The 26523-nt window shown below is 56.7% G+C and overlaps 1 protein-coding gene across 16 annotated transcripts in view; it reads right to left on the reverse strand.

The window, feature by feature from the left end:
- CACNA1G (calcium voltage-gated channel subunit alpha1 G) overlaps nt 1-26523 on the reverse strand; it is a 67013-nt gene that overhangs the window by 11389 nt on the left and 29101 nt on the right. For 5 of the 16 annotated variants that reach the window (XM_005583707.5, XM_005583692.5, XM_045376035.3 and 2 more), the window contains 18 exons: nt 25312-25463; nt 24313-24498; nt 24080-24194; nt 23841-23996; nt 20877-20945; nt 19254-19338; nt 18974-19167; nt 16043-16474; nt 15074-15174; nt 14728-14851; nt 13009-13077; nt 12678-12862; nt 11601-11727; nt 9852-9977; nt 8893-8982; nt 7863-8055; nt 5960-6013; nt 419-570 (listed from right to left, as the gene is read on the reverse strand). In XM_005583707.5, the coding sequence (XP_005583764.3) occupies nt 419-570; nt 5960-6013; nt 7863-8055; nt 8893-8982; nt 9852-9977; nt 11601-11727; nt 12678-12862; nt 13009-13077; nt 14728-14851; nt 15074-15174; nt 16043-16474; nt 18974-19167; nt 19254-19338; nt 20877-20945; nt 23841-23996; nt 24080-24194; nt 24313-24498; nt 25312-25463 (2610 nt within the window). Of the gene's footprint in view, nt 1-418; nt 571-5959; nt 6014-7841; nt 8056-8892; nt 8983-9851; nt 9978-11600; nt 11728-12677; nt 12863-13008; nt 13078-14727; nt 14852-15073; nt 15175-16042; nt 16475-18973; nt 19168-19253; nt 19339-20876; nt 20946-23840; nt 23997-24079; nt 24195-24312; nt 24499-25311; nt 25464-26523 lie in introns of all 16 variants that reach the window. The other 11 variants (XM_005583711.5, XM_005583702.5, XM_045376037.3 and 8 more) reach the window with 5 other exon arrangements.

Here is a 26523-nt window from a genome sequence, read left to right on the forward strand (position 1 = left end):
GCTGGAAGACAGCCAAGGGAGGCTGACTGGAGAAGTGGCAAGGTCATAGGTGAGCTGTGGAGCTGGACATTCACTAGAATCTCAACTCCAGAAGGGCAGGCATCCATCTGCCTTCTTTACCCTCAAAGATCCAGAGCGCAGCTCATAGTAGACACTCAACATTTGCTGGGTGAAGAAACCAGGTCCTCCACTCCCTTTCTGTGTGACCTTGGCCACATCAACTAACATCTCTGAGCCTCAGTGTCCTCATCTATAAAACAAAGATGATAGCCACCTCCAAGGGGCACAAGAGGAACCCATGTAACGTGCCCAGCACTTGCTTGGCACAGAGATACCCTGGCTCAGGCTGCGTTAACCCTGCCCAGAGGTTCCACAGCTGGAGGTGGGGGGGCCAGATGGCTGGTCCACTCGCTCCTACCTGGGGCTGCTGGTAGTGCTCCATGGCCATGGTGACCACGTTCAACCCGATGACACCTGTGATGAAGAGATCCAGGTAGTGGCTGGTGCACAAGTGGTGGACGAGGAGCCGGAAGCGGGAGTAGTCGGAGTAGTAAGGTTTGCACTGGGCTTCTGACGGGGCGGGGGGAAGAGCAGAGCAAGCATCAGGCTCCTGCGCCCTGCACCCCTCCACCCCCAGTCCCTCATAGCCACCAGCCTCTAACGCCAGAGCTGAAACATTCCAGTCATCACCATCCTCGCCCTCCCCACGCTGCCCCTTGGTGGGGGCAGCCGTCTGGGCGTGTCCCCCTCCAAGCATCTGTTGTACTGGCTGCAGTTGAGGGCAGGATGGATCAGGACATGCAGAGCCCCCCACCTACATTAGACGCCAGGTGAGCCCCCTCCCCTAGGCAGCCTCCAAAATCCACCAGCCCCTCATAACACCCTCGACTCAGTATTCCGCAGCAAGGCCAGATCGATACGATGAAAAACAACTGGTCAGGCTCAGAGGATGCTCCATCAACAGGGAGGCAAAGGCTTTTACTCCTTCACCAAGCTCAGCCCCTCGGGGGAGCAGAGGAGATTACACAGAGCTGGGATTTGGAGATAAAACCGGAGATTGGAAATTGGACATCTTCTTGGCTGGCTGCACTGACCCACCCAGCGGGCCTCCAGAGGGCAGGGCCTGGGTCTCTTGCACCCTCATGTCAGCGAGGGCAGAGGGGAGGCGTTGGGGCTCTGCTCCATCCCAGACTCAAGCTGGGAGGGCCCCACCTGTTGGACTCACCCAGTTTCTAATGAGGCACTGCCCAGCCTGCTCCTGGGTGTTTGGGCAGCCTTAGACTGCAGGCCGGGCTGGAAGCACTGTCTGAGATCTGTCAGAGGCACAATATTTCTCTGGTAATTAGTGAACCACTTAGTTATGAAAATCACGGAGCCAGAAGGTTGGACTGCCAAGGAGGCAGAATAAATCTGGGGGCAGGAGATTTCAGGGGGCCCTCTTCCAGGTGCTGACGAAGAGCCAGGCCAAGTTGGGGCCCATGTTCTCGGGAGGAGGTTGGGACAGATTGGTCTCTCACGAAGCCATAAAGAAGGAAGAGGCTCCTCGTGGGGAGGTGTGCGGCAGCCTCAGGTCCCAGACAGCCCTTCCCCGTCTCAGGAGGTCTAGGAGGAAGCCAGCCAGTGAGGGCTACAGCCTCTGAGGCCTGAGCCAGTGGGGAGCTGGCTCAGGGGCAGCAGGAAGCTTTGGGCCCAGGCCAGCTCAGATTAACTGTCCTTTCCCATGCATAGGACTATTGAACAGAGAGGTAAACTGAGGCAAGGAGCGGCCTGGGGTGGGCCCCCACCCGAGGCTGAAGGAAGAAGAGCACCCAGGTATTGCACATCCAGCCTCGTGGGCTGCCATGCTCCAGGCCCACCCGGCCACTCTCCAGCATCGGCCTTGAAGTGTGGATGACCACGGAGCAGACAGTCCCCGGCACTCTGCTGCGCCTTAGACATGCATGAGGCCATCTTCCTGTTTTCAGAGATTGGCCAGCCAACTGTGGCTCTGTTTGTTCAAGAACACAGCCCCAAGAGTGTGGGGCTGGAGAGCCTGGGGCAAGGGAGGACAGAAGGCTATGGGTCATCCACAACGCGATGGTAGAGGGTGGGCTGGGTGGGCCGGGCCTCTTCCTTCCTTCCTTCAGTACCACAAGAACCAGAGGGCGCTAGTCGCCCTGCGTTGCCTGAGCAGCCGGAACGCTTTCTCTGCATTAATCTCCATAAATGCCGAGAGCACCCGATCCCATTATGCTAAAATATGAATGGAGAATTAACTAAAATGTTTGAATACAATTAGGTTAGAAAAAGCGGCTCCTTATTAGCCCCATCATTAGCTGAGACAATGTAGAGGAGAGGCTGGAAGAGTTGCCCCCTCTCCCCGTCACCCCAGCCTGACTCTGTAGGCAGTTCCAGGCCAAACGGAGCGGCTATTCCCACCAGCTCTACCTTCTGGCCTTGCCCTAGGAGTCTGTGGGGTGGGTGGGCTTCAATTCAGCCGGGACCCTCCTCCAAGAGGTCCAGAAGGAAGGCGGGACAGGAGGACTGAGGCAGAGCATCTGCTTAGAGACAGATCCCGGCCCCTGAGGTCTGTACAAAGGCCCCTCCACCCTGGCCCCTACCCCAGACGGCAGTTGCTGAGGCTGCCAGAAATCCCCCATTAGAGCGCAGGTCCAAAGAGTACCAGGCCAATCTGATCAGCATCTCCTCGGGCAACCCCTTTGTTTTTCAGAGGGAGAGAATGAAGCCAGGCAAAAAGTGAGTCATTCAGCTAGCTACTAGGCATGACTGAGCTGGACCTGAACTTCCAGCCCGAGGCCCTCGCCAGTTGCCAGGTGGGTGCAGACACAGGGCTTTGAGGCTTTGGCCCAGAGGATGCCCCTGGCCTCCACAGTTAGGGCCTGGCGATGCCACCCCCCTTTGCTGCTCTCTGGACCTCGGCTCTGCAGGCAAGCACCTGGGTGTGGAAAAGAAATAGAAACCCCCTAGGAGGAGCCTTGGGCAAGCCTGCTGCTTTGAGAGCTCCAACCATAGCCCAGGAGGAGCCTGGACCTGTGGTCACTGAGGCATTGGTAGCTGTGGCACCACCTCCCTGCCTTCCACCAGGATGAGCTGCCTTGGGTGGAGAAAATACCAGAGTCAGACAGTGGGGGGAAGGGCACATCTAGGGCGGCCCAGGCCCCCATTTAGGGGCAGGGAGAAAGGAGGGGTGCAGAAGGAGGGCTGCAAGGCAACAGGCACAGTGAGTTAGTAAGAGTCACGGGGAGCCCAGGGCACGGCCAGGGTGGAGGGTTTGCAAAGGGGAGTGGCAATGAGTAGGCAGAAGACAGGGGTCACTCCCAAGGACACAGGCCCCCCACGGCAGAGGCCACACCTTCAGCTGCCGTGGCCAGGCCTGATCACTGGGTCCCGGCCTGGTGGAAGGAAAGAGGGTGAGTGAGTGGAGGTCGATGCCGCAGGTGGCCAAGGAGAGTGGAACTGGTGTTGGAGGCTTAGCGGTCCCATGGGGCAGCATAATGACCCGAAGCCCCAGTCCCTCCCTCCATCTGGGAAGCCGGGGTGGACCCAGGCGTCTGGTCAGGCCCATTCCCCTGCTAATCACAGGGTCTGCTCTTCTGCCTTTCCCTAGGGTCTGGCTCTCCCCGTCCTGCTGGGACAGCACCAGGACAGGAGTGCTAGCAATGAGGTGTGGTACACGTGTTTGATTCCCAGCAGCCCTGGACTGCGTTTAACTCTGTCCCCATCCCCCTGGTGGGTAGACCAGTGCATCTGCACCGCTGTAGGAGAACCTCTGGGGTAAGGCCCAGGAATCTGTGTTTATGTTTTCCAGGCGATTCTTATGCACATGGAAGCTTAAAAAGCTCTGGCACAGGCCACGCAGAACTCCAGGTCCTGGGAAGTGGGATATGGGATGATCTGAGCCCTTATTGGGGGTCTCTGAGTCCTCATCAACAGCCAGGGAAGGTAACTGGTTTACACGCCTGTGTGTGCCACCCCAGGATACAGTGGGGTCTATCCACTCCAGGAGCACAGCAGAAGGTACCCGGAATGGGAGTGCAGTGCAAGGATCACGGGAGTGTTTAGCACTGAGTGGGCGAGTCACATCTTAGGGGCCGTGAGAGTCTGCACGTGTTGATTTCTGGGATAACATCCCAGGTGGAAAAGTCTCTGTGGGCCAGCCCTGTGTTAGGATGTTTTGGGGTGAGTGTGAAAGTGTGCAAACTTCAGTCTATAGGCCAAGTGAGCCCATAAGGGAAAAGCTGAAGGCCACTTCTTCCCTCCTTCCCCTCATCCCCTAACAAGCCACGAATTTGCAAGACAGCCTGATGCAGAGATGTGGGGACCCTGGCAATCCAGACACAAACCAGCTAAAGACTCCTGAGCCCCAGCGAGACAGTCTCTCAATGCCAAACGCCACTGCTTAGCCTCATGAGGCCATAGCGCAGACGGCCTCAGGGATGACGTACTGAGTGGAGGCTCAGGGGTTCTCTCTTGGGTGGGTCCCTGACGCCCCACAGATCATGACGCCCAACATCCCCAGGGCAGCATCTGCCAGATTCTGGCTTCCGGGGGAGTGGGGAAAGTGGAGAAAGGTACAGCCAGTGGTTCCCAGCATGGGGGTCCTTATGTTCTCTCTCTCTCTCTCTCTTTTTTTTTTTTTTGAAATGGAGTCTCGCTCTGTCACCCAGGCTGGAATGCAGTGGCGCGATCTGGGCTCACTGCAACCTCAGCCTCCTGGGTTGAAGCGATTCTCCTGCCTCAGCCTCCCAAGTAGCTGGGATTATAGACGTGAGCCACCATGCCCGGCTAATTTTTGTATTTTTAGTAGAGACGGGGTTTCACCATGTTGGCCAGGCTGGTCTCAAACTCCTGACCTCATGATCCACCCGCCTCAGCCTCCCAGAGTGTTAGGATTACAGGTGTGAGCCACCGCGCCCGGCCCTTACATTCTTTCCAATACTTCAAAAAGCTTGAAAGAAACCCTATACTTTGCCTGTGTTAAGGCCCCACAGACTAATTTAATGATGAAACGGTCTTTCTTTGCCATCATTTAGTGCGTAACCTTCTGCAGCTCAGAAGCTGTGATTAGCAATTAGATGCGCCTCTGATTAGTAAAAATGATGAAAGAAAGTCATTATTGAAGTGCTCGTAACTTCATAGACAGCCTTCGAAAATGTGGGGTCTGTTGCAGGAGATGATAACTGGGGGCCTTGGGGATGAACAGCTTGGGAACCACCAGCTGGAGACATAGTGTTAGGAGGCCCCACAGCTCTGCCATGGACTCCATGAGCCTCCACACCTCCATCTGGGGGCCAGTAGGGGAGAGGGGAGCAGGGGACCGAGGGACCATGGAGGGTGGGCTGGACCGGGAGAGTCTTCCCAGAGACATGGCTTTTAAATATAAGGACCCAAGTCACTCCCAAATCTTTGGCTTTTTTTGGGAGAAGCTCGTGGCCAACTCAGGCCTTTGATTCCCAATTCCTGCTGTTTGTAGCGATGACGCAGCCACCGTGATCACTTGACTATTAATGAGTCTGTTCAATTATTCACCGTTACATTTTTAAAACAAATCCTTCCCCTCTCTGCTCCTCTCATCCTGCTCCCTTGGATCAAAGTCTCCCCTTAGACAAAAGGAGACGGGAGAGATTTGCAGCTCTAATAATTGACCGGTGAGCTACAGGGAGGAGGCACAGGAGGGAAGAGGCAGCGGGAGGTGGGGAGCTTGGCGGGCCGAGAAAGCCCTTGCTGGGAAGGTAGGCTCTCCAAAGGGCGTCGGCAGAGAGGCCTCAGGCCCTCGCCTCCCGTCCAGTTTGACGCAGGCCTGCGGGATGCCGCGGAGCCCAGCGCTTCAGCCCCTGCCCTCTTGGGGGCCCCAGGGACCCTCACCCCTTCACCCCAAGAGGATAGAATCAATGAGCCATGGGGGAGGGAGTGAAGAGCATGTCCCCACGCGCATAAGCCCACACCCCAGACGCAGTACCTGACGCAGCGCTGGCTGAGCTGCCGGAAGCAATTACATCGTCCAGCATTAGATCTAAAAGAACGAAACACGACATTGGTCACTGGCTGGACCAGGTGCGCTGGGCAGGGCCCCTCAGGGGCGGCTTCCCCTCAGCTTCCACCTCACTCTGCCAATGGGTGGGGTGCATTGAGCATGGCTGGCTGGCTCTGAATGTCCAGCCCAAAGCTGGGGGCACAGGGCACTTGAGGAAGACAAGCAATGTGGCTAGCTGGTCAGGGTCAAGGGGCAGGGAGGCACCAGGAGGGGCAGGCAACCAGTCATAGGAACAGATGTCCACTTCTCCTGCACTGTGGCCTCAGCTGCACCTGAGACTGCTACAGACCCCAGAAGGGGAGCCAGCTGGGCAAGCAGGGGCCACAAGTGCCGCCTGCCAAAAGAATTCCATCTGCCCGACTGTGAGGAAGGGGTGGGGAGGATGGAGCAGGAGTGGGAGCGTGGCCACTGGGGACAGTGCACCTGCTCAGCTGCAGACATCCACAGGGAAGCCGAGCCCGGATCCCTACCCGGAGCTGAGCAGAAGGTCTTGGGGGTGCTGATAGTGAGGGTGAGGGACATGAAGAATGGCACCTCCCATTGCTGCCCAGAGGCCAGCGTCTCCCCCACGTCCTGGGGCAGCTTCCGCTGTTCACAGGGAACACAGGCCCCCTCCCACCCCCACCCTCGTCTGCAACTCCCACACTCTCTGCCCTCCTCAGAGTGCCTCTCCCAGGCCTCGGGAGATAAAGCTGAGGGCAGAGGGGAGGCAGGGGCACGGCAATCCCTCACTCATTTGGTGGTACTCACATGTGAACACACCAAAGGAAAACTCAGGCCATCGCACCCATCTTATCGGCGGAAGGAAGACGGTTTGTGAAAAGGTGAAGAGAGCATAGGAAACCCTCACCCCAAACAGAAAGAGACACACAGACAGACACACAAAGGCTTAGAGAAACCCACACACAAAGACACTTAGAGAGACGTGGGCTGTGACTGAGAGAGAGAGGCGTGGAGATTCCACTGCACCAGGCAGATGGGAGCCCTGGAGCCTGGGAGAGAGGCAGACAGGTGCAGACACACCTGGGGATGGCCCAGAAACAAAGCGGCCTGGGCGCCTGCCGCGTCTCTCACATCCTTCCTGGCCTGTCTTCTCACTTAGTCTCGGCCCACCCGTGGCATAAGGGCATGAGGACGATGGATGGGGGCTTCACCCACCCAATGCCAAGAGATGCTGGGGAGCACAGGTGAGGAGGTGAGGGGCTGCAGGGCCCCAGGTTATTCCAGAACTTCCCCAAGCCAAGGGGAGTTTTCTCTTTTTGTTTTCGTTTTTGCTTTTTTTTTTTTTTTTTTTTTTTACTTTGGCAAAAAAAAATATATATGATGGTAGAAAGTTTTGTTAGAGATAGGGAGGGAGGGGTGCCTGGGTTCTCTTTCATGCTGTTGTCCATTACTGAGTTCTGCTGAGGCCTTGCTCAGCAGCTGCAGACACGAGGTGGGCGCAGGGTTAGATGCTTGCTGCCCACCCTGGGCCTCTGGATGCTGGCATGGGGCAGTTGAGCAGCCAATGAGGCTCCTCTGAGAGTCAAGCTCAGGGAGGCTGGGTGTCAACCCCCATTTGGCATCATCTGGGGAGGATGATGCTGAGGTCCCGGGAGCCCCCAGGGTGGGGGCAGCTCCCCCTACCCATGGGGCTGAAGTGGCCTGCTTCATGCTGGCTCTAAAGGCAGACATGCTCTTGCGGGGAAGGAGGTGAGGAGGGAGGAGGGAGTCTCTTCTCCCTGCCCCCCGGCCCCAGCGCCTAGCCCCCTGCAGTCGCAAGGCCAAGGTCAAGCACGACCCAGAGAGAGGTGGAAAGACTACCGACCAGCCATCTGCTTCTCCTTACTCCTTCTCTTTTTCTCCAGTCTTCGTAGACGCTTCTCCTCCCGCCGCCGGGCCTCCTCTTCCTCCTGGTGCTGCCGACACTTGTGGAAGTTCTCCACCACCACACCCACAAACATGTTCAGGACAAAGAAGGCCACAATGAGCAGGAACGAGATGAAGTACAGCAGCATCCAGGGGTTGTGGTTCATGATGGGCTGGCGGGGAGCAGGAAGGACAGGCGGAGCCATCAGCCCGAGGGCAAGCTGTCTTCGGAGCTGCCCACAGCCTGGGTTCCTGCAAACCCAAATAGCTACAGCAACCTGACAGGCGATGGAAATGAATGGTGTGGGTTTGATGTGAAGCAGGAGGGAGGGGCAGGGACTGTGGTAAAGGGGAGAGTAGATTCTCCATCCAAAACTGCCTCTTTGTTCTGGCTGACTCCTGCCCTGAGGGAATGCAAGCCCAGTATTCCCAGATCTTCAGACTTTTCCTGAGTAGACACAAATCTGAATCTCTGAGTAAAACTCACCATTTTTTTTTCTTTTTTTAGAGACAGGGTCTTGTTCTATTGCTTAAGCTGGAGTGCAGTGGTGCGATCATAGCTTATTGCAGCCTGGAACTCCTGGGCTCAAGAGACCCTCCCACCTCAGCTGGGACTCCAGATGATACCACCACACCCGGCTAATTGTTTTTGGATTCTGTAGAGCTGGGGGTCTTGCTATGATGCCCAGGCTGGTCTCCAACACCTGGCCTCAAGCGATTCTCTTGCCTAGGCCTCCCAATGCACTGGCATTACAGGTGTGAGCCACTGCACACAGCCCAAATTCACCAGTTTAAAAATATTCACCACTAATTCAAAAAATGTTAAACATGTTGTAGACCAATAAAACATGCCCAGATTTGGCCCACAGGCCACCAGCAACAGCCTCTGCTGTAAAATGTGATGCTTCTTTCATGGCATTTTGCCACCCTGCCTTGCTCATTCTGTCCTGAAATCAGCCCATGCTGAGTGACCTGAGCCCACAGATGGGTCCTGCCCACCTCAGTCCTACCTGCTGGTCCACGCCCACAGCATCCAGCCCATCATACATGATGTCCACCCAGCCGTCCTTGGAGGCCAAAACGAACAGGGACATCAGGGCCTGATGGGGAGGAAGAGAAGGAGATATTTGAAGTCTAGGATGTGTGGCTGAATCACCTACCACCCGCCCCCAAAGTGCCTCCTGCATCAGCTCCAAACACCCTAGTTCTTGAGGGGTCAAGCTGGAGTCACACTCCAGGCTCCAGGAGAGCCCCCATCTCAGGGTTCCATAGCTGAGCTGCAGCTGGAGGGGCCCTGAGAGATGGTCACACCGTCTGCCCTCCGCCAGGTAGGACAAGCGACCCACAAACCCTGGAAATCCAGAAACCAAAACCAGGGTGGGTCTGGGAAGCAAAACTGAGTGAGCAACTTCGTTTTCTCCATTTCTGTTTCTGCAAATATGGAGTGAGGAAAGGAGTTATCTTGACAATATGCCTATCCCTTCCACCGTGTTAAACAAATATACACATCATCTCATTGCATCCTTACTGCGACCTCCAAGGAGATTCTATTATGACTCCATTCACCAGTTAATGAAACTGAGGCCCTGGTCAGTCAGCTGCTCCAGGTCATTGAGCTGACAATGGTGGGGTCAGAATTTGCACAGGATTCACATCCAGGGCTGCCTGTCCCCACTGCCACGTGTGCTTCCCGCTCCACCATGTAGCGCTCTGGCCCTGGGCAATCCCCTTACCCCCTCTGAGCCTCTGTTTCTTCATCTTTAAGGAGGGCTAGAGACCCCATGGGCCCACTTTTTGGGGCACTGAGGGATGGACTGGGCTTTGCGACATGCTGGTGGTTAGACAGCAGAGGGTGTGAAAGGCTGATCTCTTCGTGGAGCCCACCGGAGTCAGCAGGTATCATTAAGCATGGCCCTGTGTCCCCTCCAGCCTCCTTCACCACAGTCCCACCTCTGAGCCTGGGGCTCACCTGGCCAAGGTTGTCAAAGTTGTACTTGTGCCGGACCCACCGGTAACTGGCCTCAGCACAGTCCGATTTATTGGTGATGTTCCTGGTATCCTCGCCCTGGCACACGAAAAACTTCCCTTTGAAGAGCTGGACACACATTCCCAGAGACAGAGAAAAGTGAGCTGTGACCACAGGAAGCCCAGGACTCCTGAGCCCCACCCCCACACCAGCCTGGGCACGTTTTGGGTGAGTGTGGCGTGCTGTGCTCTGGGGTCAGTCAAGTCAGGGAAACACTGACAGGAGCCTCCCCTGCCGACACCCGCTTCCTTTCCAAGAGCTGGGAGGAAAGGTCATCGGGGCGGGCAGTGGGAAAGGGTGAAGGCGGGTAATAGTCATTCATCGTCCACCAATGGTTAGGTCAGGCCTGTGCCAAGTGTGGGTCCCCAGCATCATCTGGGAACATGCTAGAAACACACATTCTCAGGCCCAGCCCAGATCTACTGAATCATACACTCCGAGTTGGGGGAGCAGCGATCTTTTAACAAGCTGTTCCAGTGATTCTGACGCAAACGCAAGTTTGAGAACCGCTGAGCTAGGCATTTAATTCTCACAGCAACTCTGGGTAGGGGAGTGGGTATTATCAACCCCACTTTACAGGTAAGAACAACTGAAGCTCAGAGAAGTTAATCCACTCACTAACGTCCCACAGCCAGCAGGTAGCAGAAAGGGGGCTTGAATCCAGGTCTGTCTGATTGGAAAGCTCACTCTCATTCTAGTGTAAACCAGGCTATGACTACCGATGAAGAAAGGCAGGCAGGACCGGGGGCCTGAGCAAACTGCTCGAAACAGACTAAATTCACCGGAAGGACTGGGTTTAACAATGGTTCACTCTACTGACCCAAGGAGGCTGGGAAGTGGGGAAGGGGAAGAGCACTGGGTGGGGTGGGGAGGGTGTACAGAGAGGCACCACACAGCTTTGGTAAATGCACCCGAGCCTGGTCCCTAGGGCTAGCGATTTCTAGGAAGCCAGGGAACAGCCCCTCACCCAGGGCAGAGTGGACATCCCAGAAAGCCAAGGGAAGGAGGGGCGGGGAGGGGAGGGTGTAGCCACCCAGGGGCTCCCACGCTGCCTGAATAGCCAGCTGTCTACCCTGCAGCTGAAACAGCTGGAGCCAAGGGCCCTGGAAGACTGCGATGGAGGGGCTCCCCGGCCCCCCGAGGCGTCTGCTGAATCCTGCAGGCAGCTCTGGCTCTTTCTCTTCCAAAGCCAAGTCTCCTCCCTGGGCCCAAGGCCAAGTTTCCCCAGCAGCCCCCACTTCCTGCCTCGTCTGGGGTCTGCACCCGCCTGCCTGCCAGCACGCTGCTAACCTGGCCCAGCTGTCTGGGCCCTGGATCCCCAGACCTGGCCTGCAGCCCACTGTGCTCGAGCCGGGAAGGAAGGGACGGGATCCCGGAGTAGACCCGGGCCAGCCTCTGTGCTCAGGGAGTGCGTGCAGAGGGCAGGAACAGCAGCCTGCAGCTCCCATGGCCTGAAGCCTCTCTGCAGCCCCGGTCCTCCTTGGGGCCTTCCTCTAGGCTCCCAGTTTTCTTCAAAATGCCCAGGAGGTAAAAGGGCTTAGAGCCTGGACGGGAGCATCCCTGCTTATTCCTTCCTGGAATGAAGGCGGCAGCAGCAGCAGCAGCAGCAGCTTGAGCCATAAGACCCAGGGGCCAAGGGGAGGGGCCCTCCTCAGGCTTTCACCCACAGCTGGCCCCCAAAACCCCACACACCTGCACCCCCAAGATGCCGAAAATGATGAAGAAGGCACAGCAGATGACTACAATGTTGCCGATGGGTTTCAGTGAGGACATCAGCGTCTCCACCACCAGCTTCAGCCCCTGCGCCCGGCTGATCACCCTGGGGAGGGGAGGGAAGGAGGTGACAGGGCTTTCCCCAGCCCAGACACTCCCTTGTCCCTTGACCCTGCTCCCCACCCCTAACCTTGGCCACTGGTGCTTTCCTGGCCTCTGGTGGCAGAACACAGTCCTCTTTTCACAGGACCCCTGCCATCAGGACCCCTACTGTAATCTCTCAAAACAAGTGGCAGAGATCCCCATGCCCCACATCTCCACCTCCATCCCAGGATGTCAAATGTATGACCTGTTTGGGCTGGGAGTGGGGAGGATTCAACTCAAGTGAGGCGTTCCCTAGGGACGCAGTGTATTGTGGGTTGGGGGTACCAGGAGATAAACTTGTAGGGAAGCAGGCAGAGAGGGGGAGGGGCAGAGGGAGATGGACTATCACAGTCAGGGAAGCATCGCCATTAGTCCATATCATCCCCGTCCAAAAAAAATCTGAGTTGGGGGTGGTGACTGGCTGATTGGAAAGGGATTCCTGAGAAGGCAGATCCCTGGCCAGGAGAAATGTCACCTGTGGGTGGTCCCTGGCAGGGGCCTGAAGATGGGAAAAGCCAGCAAGAGGAGCTGTCACCTCACGGAGAGGGGCTGAGTGTCACTCCTAGGGGCCACACAAGGGAGAGCTGCAGCTGAAGACTGTGAGCCCCTTGGCCCCTTGTGGCCCCTTGTGCTGTGCGCTGCACGGGGCTGCAGTCACCTTACATCACATGGTGCGGCGGCCCGGAGGAATATGTCATGTTGAAGAGGAGGAAAGCAGGTGTGTGCCTGGAGGGAAATTACTGGGGCCGTAATCTGAGTGCTGTCTGGGGCAGGGACAGGATAGCCTGTGGGGGTCACAGACAGAAGGCTGGCCTGTGCGGGCTTTGGTTTGGTGGCAGGGGGTGTGGTCGGAGGTGTCTCTTCGGAGGGGGCCACCTGTTGGAGGTGTTCCGGTGCTGGGGAAGGGGTCACCTGAGCGGGCGCAGGGTCCGCAGCAGCCGCAGCACCCTCAGCATGCCCAGGATCTTGGTGCCGCTGTCAGAGACCATGGACACCAGAATGTCGATGACAGAGATGAGCACCAACAGCCCGTCCAGCACGTTCCAGCTGCTGCGCAGGTACGCCTGCTCCCCGAAGCACCAGCCCAGTGCCACCACCTGGGGACCGCCGCCGCGTCACCGGCCGCCCTCCCTGCCGGCCCCAGCCCTGCCCTGCGTTGCGGCCAACCCTCCCGCCCTCAGCCCAAGCCGTCTCCACCCCCACCAGGAACCAGAGGGCCCAAGCCAACACCAGCCCCCATCACCTTCACTGTCATTTCAGCCAGAAAGACTGCGGTGAAGATGTAATTGGAGAGGGTCAGGAAGATGCGTTCCTGCAAGACAGGGAAGACAGGGGTTGCCCGCCAGGAAGCCCCCACCCTTGGGCCAGGTCTGCTCTGCATACACAAGTCAAAACCTGCTTCTAACATTTGACTCAGAAAACGACTCCCACCCTCCACAACAATGCAGATCACGCCCCTCTCATACACACACAGAGCCAGTGCCAGGTCCCTGGACTCCCCTGCAGCTCTGCGGACAGTTTCACCCCTGTCTGTGACCAGAGTTCCCCGCCCCCACAGCCACTTAGCCGGAGGGGAAGAGGATCTGCACCGCAGTGCTGTGATCTGCGTCCCGTCCCACGTCCTAAGCCCTATTCCCTGGTTCCTTTTAAAAACTGGGGCAGGATCTCACTTGCTCTCTGACCCCTGCCTGCCATCCCACCCTCTTCACTTGCTTTCCTGCTGTGCACCCCAGAAATGGAGCAGCAGTGGAACCTGGGGTCCTGACACAGACTGTGCACTCCCAGACCCAGGCTGGGGCAGGACAGGGAGGAAGGCCATCTAGTTCCCTGGCATCTGTGGACTGAGTCCCTCCCTGGGTGACCGGGAGACAGGCGCAGATCTCTAGAGAGGTGGCGGGCAGAGTGTGAGCACAGAGAGGAGGGAAGGAGAGGAGCAGGTACGGTGACAGAGCTGGAGATGGAGAAGCTGAGTGGGAAGATGGTGAGAGAGTCGTGGAGACAGTGACATGGCGACAGAGAGCTCTACAGCAGGGCCTCAGGCAGGAGGCAGCCAAGGCTGGAGTGCAGCCAGCGCCCCTGCCTTACCCTGTGACTCCGGGTGTGAGGTCCCCAATGCGGGTGCTCTCTCACCCGCCTAGTCCTGGGCTGCTCCCGCCATTCCTCAGGCTCCCTCCACCCCAACTCTAATAGAAAACAGAAGCCCCAGCAGCACTGAAATGTAAACAATAGTGTGGGAGATGGCAAGGAGGGATGACAGGCAAACCCTGGCCACCTCTAAGCAAGTGGTGTAGCATGCCGTGAGGGGAAACACAGCCACCCCCCACCCATCCTTCTGGAACCAGAATTGCTGCCGACAGCGAAGGGCTATGATGCCAGGCTGGGAAGACACAGCTCCCAGGGCCAGCTGGGCCCACCCTGAAGGGGTTCGACCCTGGGGCGGTGTGTCCAGGGACTCTGGCTCTCCTTCTGAGAAGGACAGACAGGTTTGCAACCAACCAGAAGTGACCCATGTCCCCACTAAGGCCCCTGAAAATCTACTTGTTTTTGACCTGGAAGGACCACCAGGGGCAAAGAACAGCTTCCATGACCGCTCTGCATGCCCCCAAGGCCCCGAGGCAGACTGGGCAACATGCCTCCCCATCTGCACACAGCCTCTGCACCACCCCAGCACTCCCCGACTCACGCGTGTGTCCCACAAGCCTCTGGCACATGAGAAATAGCCTGGAGTGAAACGAAGCACCCAGCTGGGCTGGTGTATCATAGAAGGGAAACTGAGGCAGGAGAGGACACAGGGGGTGTCCTGGGGACCAGCATCTAGTGAGAGACCTAAGGGAGAGTCCTGGCTCCCTCGCTTCCTGCTGTGTGACCTGCAGGTCAGCAACCGTGGCCTCCTCGCCTCCCTCACTGGTCCTGAGTGCAAACCCCAGGAGAGGCCTTGCCCTGAGCGGGACTGGGGACTCACAGCGCTGTGGGGGTCAATTTTGGGGCGCTCCATGGCGATGGTGATGCAGTTAAGGAAGATGATGACGAGGACCACGTGGTCAAACATCTTGTGGGTGATGATCCGGTGACACAGGAGGCGGAACCTGCCCAGGCACAGAGGCAACGGCTGAGAAGAGGAGGCAGGACAGGTGGCAACGAGAGGCACCGCCCGCAGCCCCTACTCCTCCAGAGCCTTCCCAGCTGAGGCCACCCCGCTCACCCCCGCAGGCAGGGTGCCACTTCTCAACTCCCTGATAGCATCGCCAGGGGTAATTTCCCGTGAGAAGAAGTCGGGACACAGGTCAGACCCCTGCCCTGTCACTTACCTGGACTGAGGAGGGAAGATGTAGGCTGACCAGGAGTCTCGCTCAAGGCAGCAGGCAGGGAGTCGGGCTCGGATCCACGCGCGGACCCGTTCCCCTTTGCTCTGCAGAACAAACACTGGAGTATGAGCAGGACCAGGCCTCCAGGTTCCCCAGCTCCTGGCTCCTCAGCAGCGTCAGGACCCTCACTCCTTGTCTACCCTCTCCCACCTGGGGCCCAGGCTCTGCCCTGCCTCTCTTCCTTTATTCCTAAAGCCACACTCTTCATCTCCCTGTCAACCTTGCCAGGCCCCCTCCTCATCCCTGAGGACTCCCTGCCTCTCCATCTCCTCCCTCTCCTCCCCTGCATCCCCAACCCCGCTCTCCCCTCTCCCCACCCCTGCCTCCAGCCCAGCCCCTGCCTGCCCTTCCTGCTGGGCTGGGAAGCAGCATCAGTTATCAGACACTGGCCCCACACATCTGTCTGTTCAGAGACACACCTGAGCTGAGGAGACACCGGGCCTACTCTTCACGTACTAACCCTGAGGTCACTGCACCCCATCCCCAGGGGGAATGGTGGTGGTGAGGGGGTTGGGGGAGGGGCACATGGGTATGGAAGGAGTGGGAAGTCAAGGCTTGTGATGAGGTTGAGATGAGAAAGGGGGATGGGGGGGGACCAGTTTGGAGAGATGATCGATGGGTCTTTCTGAGTCACAGGGGGAGGGCCATGAAAGATTCATACACATCTGCCCAAAATCATTCATATCCACCAAGGGTGGCAGAGCCGCAGCCCCAGGCATAGGCATGACAAGGATCTGGGGTTTGGCAAGGCGGGCAGAGGAAGAAAAGGGACTGTTTGGAGCTCGGTTTCCAGGTGCCCCTTGATATCCCCTGGGCTTGGAATGGTAACTCCCTCGCACCCTGCCGGGCCAGGCACAGCTCCCCTCTTTCAAGGTCAGGGGCGAGGGGTCACTGTGCCCACAGGGGCCTCACCAGGTTGCCCTCGTCATCCGCGTCATCCCCATCCAGTGGGGGGTCGTCGGGCCGCAGGGCCCGGGCCAGACGCCCCGAAGCCGACTTGCCATTGCAGTCCTGGTGCTCAGAAGCAGAGCCTCGGCCACTGGCAGTGCGGTGCAGCCCTGGCACCTGCAGTGTGTCTGGCAGGTCAAAGGAACTCTTGGCCTCCCGCTCCAGGGACTCCCTGTGGCGACGGTCGCTGCCCGCGGGGCTGGCCCGCTCCTCTTCTGAGCTCTCCTCCTCATCCTGGCTCTCCTGGCCTTCTCCTGACAACAGGGACCGCCGCTCCCCACTTGGGCTTCTCCGCTTCAGGCTGGGGGCACGGCCGAGGCTGTTCCGGCTGGAGCGCCTGCTGGTCCAGCTGCTTGCAGCGCTCCAGGGGCTGTGCGGGGAGCTGCGGGCACTGGGCTATGGGTGAGCAGGGGAGGAGTGGTCTCAGGCAGGGCCGAGCAGCCCTGTCCTCTCATGTGCACCCGGTCTCCTGGGAGCCTCACTGGCATCACATCAAGTGTAGGGGTGTGAGCAGGACCTCTGGACTCTGATGCCTGGGTTCAGATCCTGGCTCACCCCAAACAACTGAGTGACCTGGGGCAAGTTATTAAGCCTCTCTGTGCATCTGTTTCCTCATCTGTAAAATAGATATGGCAATAGAGCTCATTCCTCATTTAGTTGGTGAGAGAAGTGTTATAATCAGCTGATGGGCAGTATATATAATGGGGTGAAGAAACACAACTCAACAGCAAAAAATTAACCCAATCTAAAAAATGGGCAAAGGGCCTGAATAGACATTCCTCAAAAGGAGATACAGGGCCGGGCACCGTGGCTCACACTAGTAATCCCAGCACATTGGGAGGCCAAGGCGGGCAGATGACCTGAGGCCAGGAGTTCGAGACCAGCCTGGCCAATGTGATGAAACCCCATCTCTACTAAAAATACAAAATATTAGCTGGGCGTGGTGGCGCATGCCTGCAATCCCAGCTACTCGGGAGGCTGAGGCAGGACAATCGCTTGAACCTGGAAGGCAGAGGTTGCAGTGAACTGTTGCACTCCAGCCTGGGTGACAGAGCAAAACTCCATCTCAAAAAAAAAGGAGACACAGATGGCCAACAGGTATATGAAGAAATGCTCAATGTCACTAATCACCAGGGAAATGCAAATTAAAACCACAGTGAGTTATCTCACACCTGTTGGATTGGCTACTATGAACGTGATGAAAGACAGCAAGTGCTGGTGAGGATGTGGAGGAAAGGGAACCTTCGTGTCCTGTTGGTGGAAATGTAAATTAGTACGGCCATTATGGAAAACAGTTTGCAGGTTCCTCAAAAACCTAAATATAGAGTTGCCATATGACCTAGCAATTCCACCACTGGGTATTTATCCAAAGGATTTGAAATCTGTAAGTGGACGAGATATGGGCACTCCCATCTTCATTTCAGCATTATTCACCATAGCCAATATATGGAATCAACCTAAGTATCCATCAATGGAAGACGGGATAAAGAAAATATGGGCCAGGCGCAGTGGCTTATGCCTATAATCCCAGCACTTTGGGAGGCCAAGCCAGGCAGATCACTTGAGGCCAGGTATTTGAGACCAGCCTGGCCAACATGGTGAAACCCCATCTCTACTAAAAATACAAAAAATTAGCCAGGCATGGTGGCACATGCCTATAATCCCAGCTAATCAGGAGGCTGAGGCAGGAGAATCGCTTGAACCTGGGAGGCAGAGGTTGCAGGCAGTGAGCTGAGATCGCACCACTGCACTCCAGCCTGGGTGACAGAGCAGAAAGGAAAGAAAAGAAAGAAAATATGGCATACATGCACTGTGGAATACTATTCAGCCTTAAAAAAGAAGACTGTCATTTGTGACAACATGGATGAACTGGAGGACATTGTGCTAAGTGAAATACACAAGGCACAGAAAGACAAATAAATACCATATGATCTCACTTATATGTGAAATTCAAAAAAATTGAACTCATAGAAGTGGAAAGTAGAATGGTGATTAGCAGGGGCTGGGGTTGGGAAGGGTAAGGATGGGGCCAATGGGGAAGGCTTAGCCAAAGGATACAAAGTTTCAGTTGGACAGGAGAAATCAATTTTCAAGATTTATTGCACAGCATGATGGTTATAGTCAATAATAATGTAATGTATATTTCAAAATTGCTAAGAGAGTAGATTTTTAAATGTTCACACCACACACAAAAACATAAGTATGTGAAGTGATGCATATGCTAATTAGCTTGATGTAATCATCCTATAATGTATGCATATATCAAAATGTCACATTGTGCCCCATAAATATACATGATTAGTATTCGTCAATTAAAAGCGAAATTTTAAAAATTAAAAATAAATAAAATCACGAGAGCATGGCACCAACACTAGCCTCCTGGATTAAAATGCTGGCTCTGCCATTCCCTTCTGCAATCTGAGGCTCAAGCCCCCTCTGTAAAATGGGAATCGTTGTGGTACCTACCTCCCAGGGTTGCTGTAAGGATTAAATGCATTTAGAATGCTTCGGAGTAGTGTTTAGAAGAGTGTCTGGCACATAATCAGTACCTAGATGAGGGTCTGCTATTATTATTATTCGGTCTTGAGGAGGTAGGGACACCCCACCCCCATTTTACAGAAGCAGCTCAGAGAGGTGGTGTCTTGCCCGAGGTCACTCAGCTAGGGAACAGAACGGGTCAGCTTAGGCCCTGTTCTTTCATCCCCCAGGCTAGGGCTCCTTCCCTGGCTTGCATCACTGGCTCGGACTCCCCAGGGGCTTGTCCAGGCACACCCAGACCCCGTCCAGCCCATGGGGCAGGGGCTATGCCCTTGGACCCGCCTGCCTCCATCCTCTCTTCCTCCTGTCCTCCTTGGAATATCTCCCACCATCGGGGTACCCACATGCACCCCCTACCGGTGACTTCATCTCGTGGGCCGCCCCGGGCTCCGCCGACCCGCTGCTGCTGGTGCGGCGCGACATGGGGCCCAGCGCCTCGCCCAGGCCCGTGCTGGTGCTCTTGGGCAGCGACATGGGTGTGGCGGCCGTGTGGATGATGAGAGGCGGCAGCAGGCTCTTCCGCAGCTCCGGATGCTCTCCCAGGGACACCACTGCAGGGGGACAGAGGGAGAGATCCCGAGTCCACTCAGGGCTGGCCCAGGGCCAAAAGCCGCACCCCAGGATAGGTGGTACTCACAGGCCAAGCACTTCTTCCTGTCCCCATCACCATCCAGGCTGGGTGAGAAGAAATCGGGCTCTGATTCGGACTTGTTGGCATCTCCCTAAGGCAGGGGAGCAGCGAACCATTAGGGATCGGGCCAGGCTGGGGAGGTTGGGGTGGACCGGGCCTCCCTCTCTTCACACACACACACTACATATAGGCCACAGGAACCAGCAACCACGGCACAAGGCATGCACCGGCGCAGGCCAGACCCCCCAGGCTTAGGGCCCAAGGCTTCCCAGGGCCCCACCACCTCTGCCTCTCCAGCCACAACTCAGAAAAGGCCACGTCTTATGTGAGCCCACAGCACAACCAGCCTGAATGAACAGTCACCAAGGCTGGCTGGGGAGAGAAGGGGGAGCTAGGTGGTAGGTGGCACAGGCCAGAGGGGGCTGGGGTCCTGGGGACCTGAGTGAAGTGGTGACTACAGCCTCTCTTGTAAAAGTCCACTCGAGGCCCTTTGCTTTCTCTCCACAGCTCCCCTCCCCTGAGCCTCAGACTTGAGGACCCTGTAAGGAAATTGAAAGACCCCAAACAGAGCAGCTCAGCCCGAGGACGCCACTTCAGTCCCTCAGTGTCTTCCCTTCATCTTCCCCAAGTCCCAGCCCCTCCCTGGCCCCATTTTTACCTCTCTCCCTGTCTCTGGGACAGTTTTTTCTTTCTTCTTAGCAGGTCAGTAGGTTCCCCAGTAATTACACACTTCTCCTTAAGAAGTTATTAAAAAATACTTGATTGCTACTTTTGATAAGGACATAAATATTGGGTAATTGGCATCTCAGGGGATCATTTTCATTAACTCAGTTTACAGCCCTAACGAGGCCTTTAATTATCAAGTGGGATCTCCAGGGGCCTGCTCGGGATATGCAGCACCATGGGGTCCCACAGGAATGCTGGCTTTGCCCCAAATTCTGGTGCCAGGGCAGGGAACAGCAGAGCACAGGCTTATCATGGGGCCAGAGGGGGAGCCAGCCCTGAGAGCGCCAGCTGGACCTAACTGGGTGATGAAGTGGCCAAAGGCTCAGAGTGATTTAAAATATTGGTACATTTTGGCAAGAGCCACATCCCATCCCCACATCCTCCAAGGACTTGTCCTGAGCTGAGGCAGCTTGCGGGGTCTCCAACAGGGGCCTGGGGCAAGGGGTGAAGGGGTGGGAGATGGGGGAGTATGGTCTATGGCCACAGATCTTGACTCCACTGAAGCCGGACGTCTGGGACTCCTCCGGGACTTCAGCACAGCACGCACACACGGGGTGCCCCACACATGGGGTGCCGCACACACGTGCACACAGAGGATTCTAAGTCCCTTCCTTCTCCGGCCCATCCACCGGTCTGGCAGGGATGGAGATGGTGCCCTTGGCGGGTTGATGGGGACAGAGGCAAAGAGGTACCTCCCTTCCATGTTCGGACTTGTCCTCAAGGACTTCCATGTCCTCAAGGGGGAAGGGACTTAAAATCGAAGCAAACCTCACAACACCAACGACCATCACGGCTATGACAGGTTGCACAGCAGCGGAGCGTGAACACGAGCACAGAGACACGGAGGTGGAGTGGAGGGGCACGGGGCACAGGAGGCATGCCGGCTCATGATCGCGTACCTACCCCCTGGGAGTCGACAGGCAGCTGAATACAGCTTAACTGTCCACTCGCATCTTCCCGTTTGCTGATTTCCTACAGGGAAAGGGGGAGGCAGGGGAGGGCCGCTGGTCACAGGCGCTCGGGGCCTTCAGATATCAGCAGTGTCGAGAGAGGATGAAGAAAAGGAGGGGCGCAAACCCCACAGCAGGGGAAATGAGAGACACGGGGAATAGGGGGCAGAGAGGGGATAGAACAGCCTTCCAGAATTCAACTACAGGCCCTCAGGCCAGAATGAATCTGAAGGGTGAGGGCAGAGGCCAAAAAGATGGGGACAAGGGAAGGAAAGAATCAAGTCCCCCCATAATCCTAATAATAACAGTCACCATTCATGAAGGGTGTGCCCGGCATGGGAAACTACCTCCTTAACACCAGCTGGCTTCCTTGCAAGGTAGAAAGTAGGTTCCAGGATTGCCATCTTACACAGGAGAAACTCGAGATTTGGAGAAGTTGAGCAAACTGCCCCAAATCATACAGAGTAAGAGGTGGATCTGGGCCTGGAACCCGAGTCTGTGGCTCAGAACACCCCTCTCCTCTCACTGGCTCGGAGGCAGTGGGCTTGGGGAATGGGAAGGAAGCAGGGAAAGGAATGGACAAAAGTCAGAGTCAACACGGAGCCAAGTCAGGCCTCATAACATCTCATGCTCTCGGCTTAAGTCCCTTCAGATCAGAATAGATCCAGCTGCTCCGTTTGAGATGGGATGTGACAAGTAATGCTGAGATGATGGCTCTGATGTTGTTTAGTATCAATTAATGGCCTCACACAGGGCCTGCTGCCTGTTCATTTAATTAAGTGTGTGAATGATAAATACACAGGGATTCAGGGCGCTGCCCCCTGCAAGTCAGGAAATCACCAGCCAAGCAGGCTGTGTCCCTGGACCACCCCCTCCTAGCTCTTGGCAGGGTAGCAAGGCCAGCAGGGGGGCTACCCTTGAGGCCTCCTGCTGGGGAATCCCACCAAAATGCGGCAGCCACTTCCTCTGCCAAGGTGGGTTGTCTTATTTGTCAAAATAAAAACAAAAATCCCAGGCCATCACGACAGCAAAACCAGACTCCCCTGCCAGACCGTGGGGCCCCCTGAAACCTTACCCAGGAGAGGGCAGGGGCCTTGGAGGTGTCCAGGCCATGGGCATCGAGGGACACTCCCCACCCCTGCCCACCACGTGAAGGACAGTGGAGCAACTGGCCCAGCCCCTCCCATGGACACTTCGGGCCACAGTTACTGCCCACTCTCATGGAGAGGGGATGTTCTTAAAATCCTTTCTGCATCCCACCCCAGGCCTGAAGCATTACAGCCCAAGACGCCGCATCCTGAGTGAGACCCTCCTTGCAAAGGTCCTGACACTGCAAAGGTTGGGGAGGGTGTGGCTGCCGGGCCTTGTTGAGCCCTCACACTGGGGCAGCTCCCAGGCCCCCAGCAGGGCCAGAGTGACCAGGCTGCCCCAGGGCCAGGCTGCTCTCATTCCCACACTCCAGCTTTGCTGTTGCCTAGCAACCAGGCCGCGGGCGGCTGCACTCAAGTTAACAAGGTGTTTGCTGAAAGGGCTGAGTGCTGGGGAGGGGGTCATCTGTGCTGGGCACCTGCAGACTGCCTTGGCGGCTGAGTGGCAGAGGAGGGGAGGGGAATAGGCTTGCCGTGTTTTCCATTTCCCTCCACAGAGTTGCACGGGAATTTTTCTGAGGGAACTGTGGCTGGCAGGAGCGGCCTTTGGAAGGGGCCAGGAAGCCCGGTCCTCACTCAGCTCCTCCTCTTATAGGCCCTGAGCAGCAGCAGAGTGAGTCTACTGGCTCTTGTGGGAGCACTGTGGTGCCCCTTAATTCTTCAGGCCTCAGGAAACCCCCAAATTAGTGTCCCATTCCAGGGAGCATACTGGCATCCCTCCCTGCAAGAGGCACAGCCATCACCAAAGCCTCCCCCACCAGCTGCCCTGGCTGCCCCATAGTGGGAAGGAAATGCGGTAACGGATAACTACAGACTGAAAACGGTAGCGGGGAGAAAGGCCAGTGTGGGACAGATACGCTGCACCCCACCAACCCAGCCGGCCTACAGGGAAAAGCCCTCCCTTGCAAGACTGGGAAAGAGTCGGAAAATAGATTTTTGTTTTTCCACCGTGTGCTGGGTATTTATAGACCAGGCCGCAGCGGGAGTTTCCATCCGGGTCACCCGGAGAGAACTGGACCAAGAGCTTCTCCAGACCCAACCTGCAGCATTTCTAGGTTGGGTCAAACTGCCCTGTTTGAGGCCCCAGCAAGCTGGGATGGGTCTAGGGGCTTGGGTGGGAAGAGAGGCAGAGCTGAGGGAGAGGAAGGGGTGCAGCCCTTTGGGCAGAGGCTGCTTGCTGACACGGCAAGGGCAGGATCAATGTAAATCAATATTAATTGATGACGCTGCCTGTGACGAAGGTGATGGAGCCTGGGCTGGAAATAGGACGCTCATCTCTGCCATGCCCGTAGCTAATTGGGCTCATTTCTCACCCTGGGCAGCTAAGCCCTGCCCTGGTCTTAGTGGCATCTTCATCTGCTCAGTCAGAGCTCAGATGACTTGCACACAAGCTTCCTGCACCCCTCGGCTCAGAGGAGTCCTCTCCAGGTGTTCCATAGAGCACTGTGCTCAGGAGTCCAGCTGTGCCACAGGCAGACACTTATCTGGTCTGCCTCTCTGGGGAAGGGGTCTAGCCAACTCCGAAAGGGATGTCTATTCGGTAGCTAAGCTTCGGCGCAGGAACCCCACACAACCATCCTGTGTCCCATGTGACAAGGGGCTGCATGAGACCCGGAGCCTCCCATCCCTGGTCCACCCTGGCTTAGTCTAAGAGGCGCTTCCTGTGGGACCTCCCAGGCCCCCAAAGTTGAGGGAGGAGCTCATGACAGGCAGCCCATTGGAAGTGGGACTGCTATGGGCAGGGTGAGGTGGGCAGGGCAGCGGGTTACCTCCGCCTGGAAGCCCTCCACCAGAATAGCGACCAGCAAATTGAAGAGCACGTAGTTGCCGAAGGTCATGAGGGCAATGAAGTAAAGGGCTGCCCAGGATGACGTGGAGGCCATACCATTGTACAGGACTTTGTTCCAGTCCTCCTGGGTGAGGATCTGTGGGCAGAGGACAGAAGTCAGGGCCTATACTAGCAGCACCTGACGGTCCCTGTCCACGCCCTGCCTTGTTACCCTCGCACCTGAAAGACAGTGACGATGGCCCAGAGCAAGGAGTCAAAATTCTTCCGGTCTGGCAGGGTGTCCCCATCCCGCTCGGAGGCAAACTTGCAGCCGAAGAGATGCATGCCCAGGATGCTGTGGGCACAAGGGGGTCACAAGCTAGGGGTCAGAGCCCAGTGCTCCCCACCCCTCAGGCCCTCCTGCCCCCAGCCTGGCCAGTCTCTCAGCCGGCACGGTGCCACGCCGCCCTCACCTGAAGATGAAGATGAAGAGCATGAGCAGCATGCAGAAGGTGGCCACGTTGTCCATGGTCTTCATGAGCACCACCAGCTGCCGCTGCAGCGCCGGCAGGAAGCGCACCAGCTTCAGCACGCGCATCAGGCGGAAGGTCCGCAGCACCGACAGGCCGCCCCCCTGCTGGCCCACGATCTCCCACACGCTGCAAAAGGGGCAGGCAGCCTGAGCCCCCTGCACCTTCACTCTTTCCCCCTACTCCCTCGGAGAGGACTCAGTAGCACCCAAGGGCCTGGCTGAGCGGGCACATCAAGAGAAAATGGGGCACAGGTGGGCACCCAGACCTCCAAGCAGGAGCCTCCGAGATAGTGAGGATTTGGGTGACAGCCCAGCCCCCTCTGCTGTCTCATCCCTGCCAGAGATCACATTCTGGCAGCAGACAGCCCCCTCCCTAAATTTGGCCAATGCAACTGCATCAAGTTATGGAATATTTGCTTTGTTCTCTTCTAATGAAATCTAAAGCCAATTCCAAAGGCAATAAAGTGGTTCTCCTGGCCTCAGGCCTGGGGAGGAAGGAGCACTTTCCCAAGGTCTTGGAAACCCTAAAGCAAGTTGCTGGTGTCTGAGATGGTTTCCAAGCACTTTTCGAGCCGGGCAGCTGGCTGGGCCTCATACTTCTTCCAACTCCTTTCTAAAGCCAATCCCCAACCCTCGCCCATCCCAGGCCTGGGTGGGGTCAAGGACAAGAGGTAGGAGTGGGGAGAGGAGACTAAAGAGGGGCCTGGGCAATGAAGAGGTGAGCCCAAGGTCCACATGAGCAAGGTGGGGCCGAGAGAGATGGAGGGGGCATGGGGACACAGACAGCCCCCCACCTAGGGGGAGTGGCAGATCCCGTGGGGTCAGTGGGGCCTGACTCCAGACCCCTCCACCCCAGGGGAATAGGTGGCATTGCCCCTGGCCCCAAGCCACCCCTGCTGGCATTCCTCAAGTGAGAGTCAGTGGTGGGGGGTAGTCATACCTGATGACCACAATGACACCGTCGAAGATGTTGTAGGGATTCTTGATGTAGCCAAAGGGACCATACACGAGCAGCTTCAGCAGCATCTCCAGGGCAAAGAGGCTGGTGAAGACGATGTTGCTGATTTCTAGGGCGTTGGTAAGCTCCTCGGGCTGCAGGGCAGGGTGGGATGTGAGGCAGCTGGTTTATCCCCGAGCCCCTCGACCCAGTCCTCCAAACATGGGACACCAGAGGGAGGAGGAGCAGGAACAGCAAGCTTGTGTGGAGAGGTTGCTGGATGCTCAGGCCCATGGGGAGGACCCTGCCCCAAAGCCTCCAGGAGGAAATGCACCCAGGGGCAGGGCCCCAGGAAAGGGCCACGTGAAACGCATAGCCGCAGCCATTCCCCAGCTCTGGGTCTCAGATTCAGGGGCCGCAGGCTTAACGGGAGGCCTGTGCTGTGGGTTCCGCCCTATCTCCTGCTGGGAGCTGCATGGCCCATCTTGACCTAGGTTACAATGTCAGCCTAGCGGGCCCAGGCCAGCAGCACGACAATGCTGGCGGATGTCAGAGGGTGATTGCCAAGGCCTCACAGACACACCCGGTCACGAAGCCCCACACAACGCCACACGTATTCCACAATTACTCTGTGGACTTGGCAGCCTTCTCTTGGACAACAGCTGGCTACTCTTGCTTCCTTCCAGACACACACACACACACACACACACAGAGAGAGAGAGAGAGAGAGAGAGAGAGAGAGAAATGCACACATTCCCAATCGCACACATGGTGATAGGCAGAATGGAGACACCCAGACACCCAGGAATGGTTATCACAGTTGAGGAGACCAGCCTGAGCCCGGGACAACCTATCCTGTCACTCACTGTGTGACCTTCAGCAAGATTCGCAAGCTTTCTGGCCAAATGTGAAACACTGGAGGTATTTCCTTTCATGCTCCCTACCCGAATCTGGGATAGGGACCGAGGATGCACCCTAGAGAGTCCTGAGAAGGACTAATAACGAACCCTGTCTCATCTGCCATTCCAGCTCACTAGTGACCTCGCTTTCAATATGAAGTGCCTAGCAATGCACTAGGCATTAAAGGAGCTGCAAAAACATGCCAGCCACACGCCCTGCCTCCCAGGAGCTCAGTGTCTGCTAGAAACACGTTGTACACACACAAAACAGCTGAATAACCACAACAGGGCTTAAATGCTTCAGTGCCAAAATAAA

The sequence above is a fragment of the Macaca fascicularis genome, chromosome 16, assembly GCF_037993035.2.
Source record: "Macaca fascicularis isolate 582-1 chromosome 16, T2T-MFA8v1.1".
Lineage (NCBI taxonomy): Eukaryota > Metazoa > Chordata > Mammalia > Primates > Cercopithecidae > Macaca > Macaca fascicularis.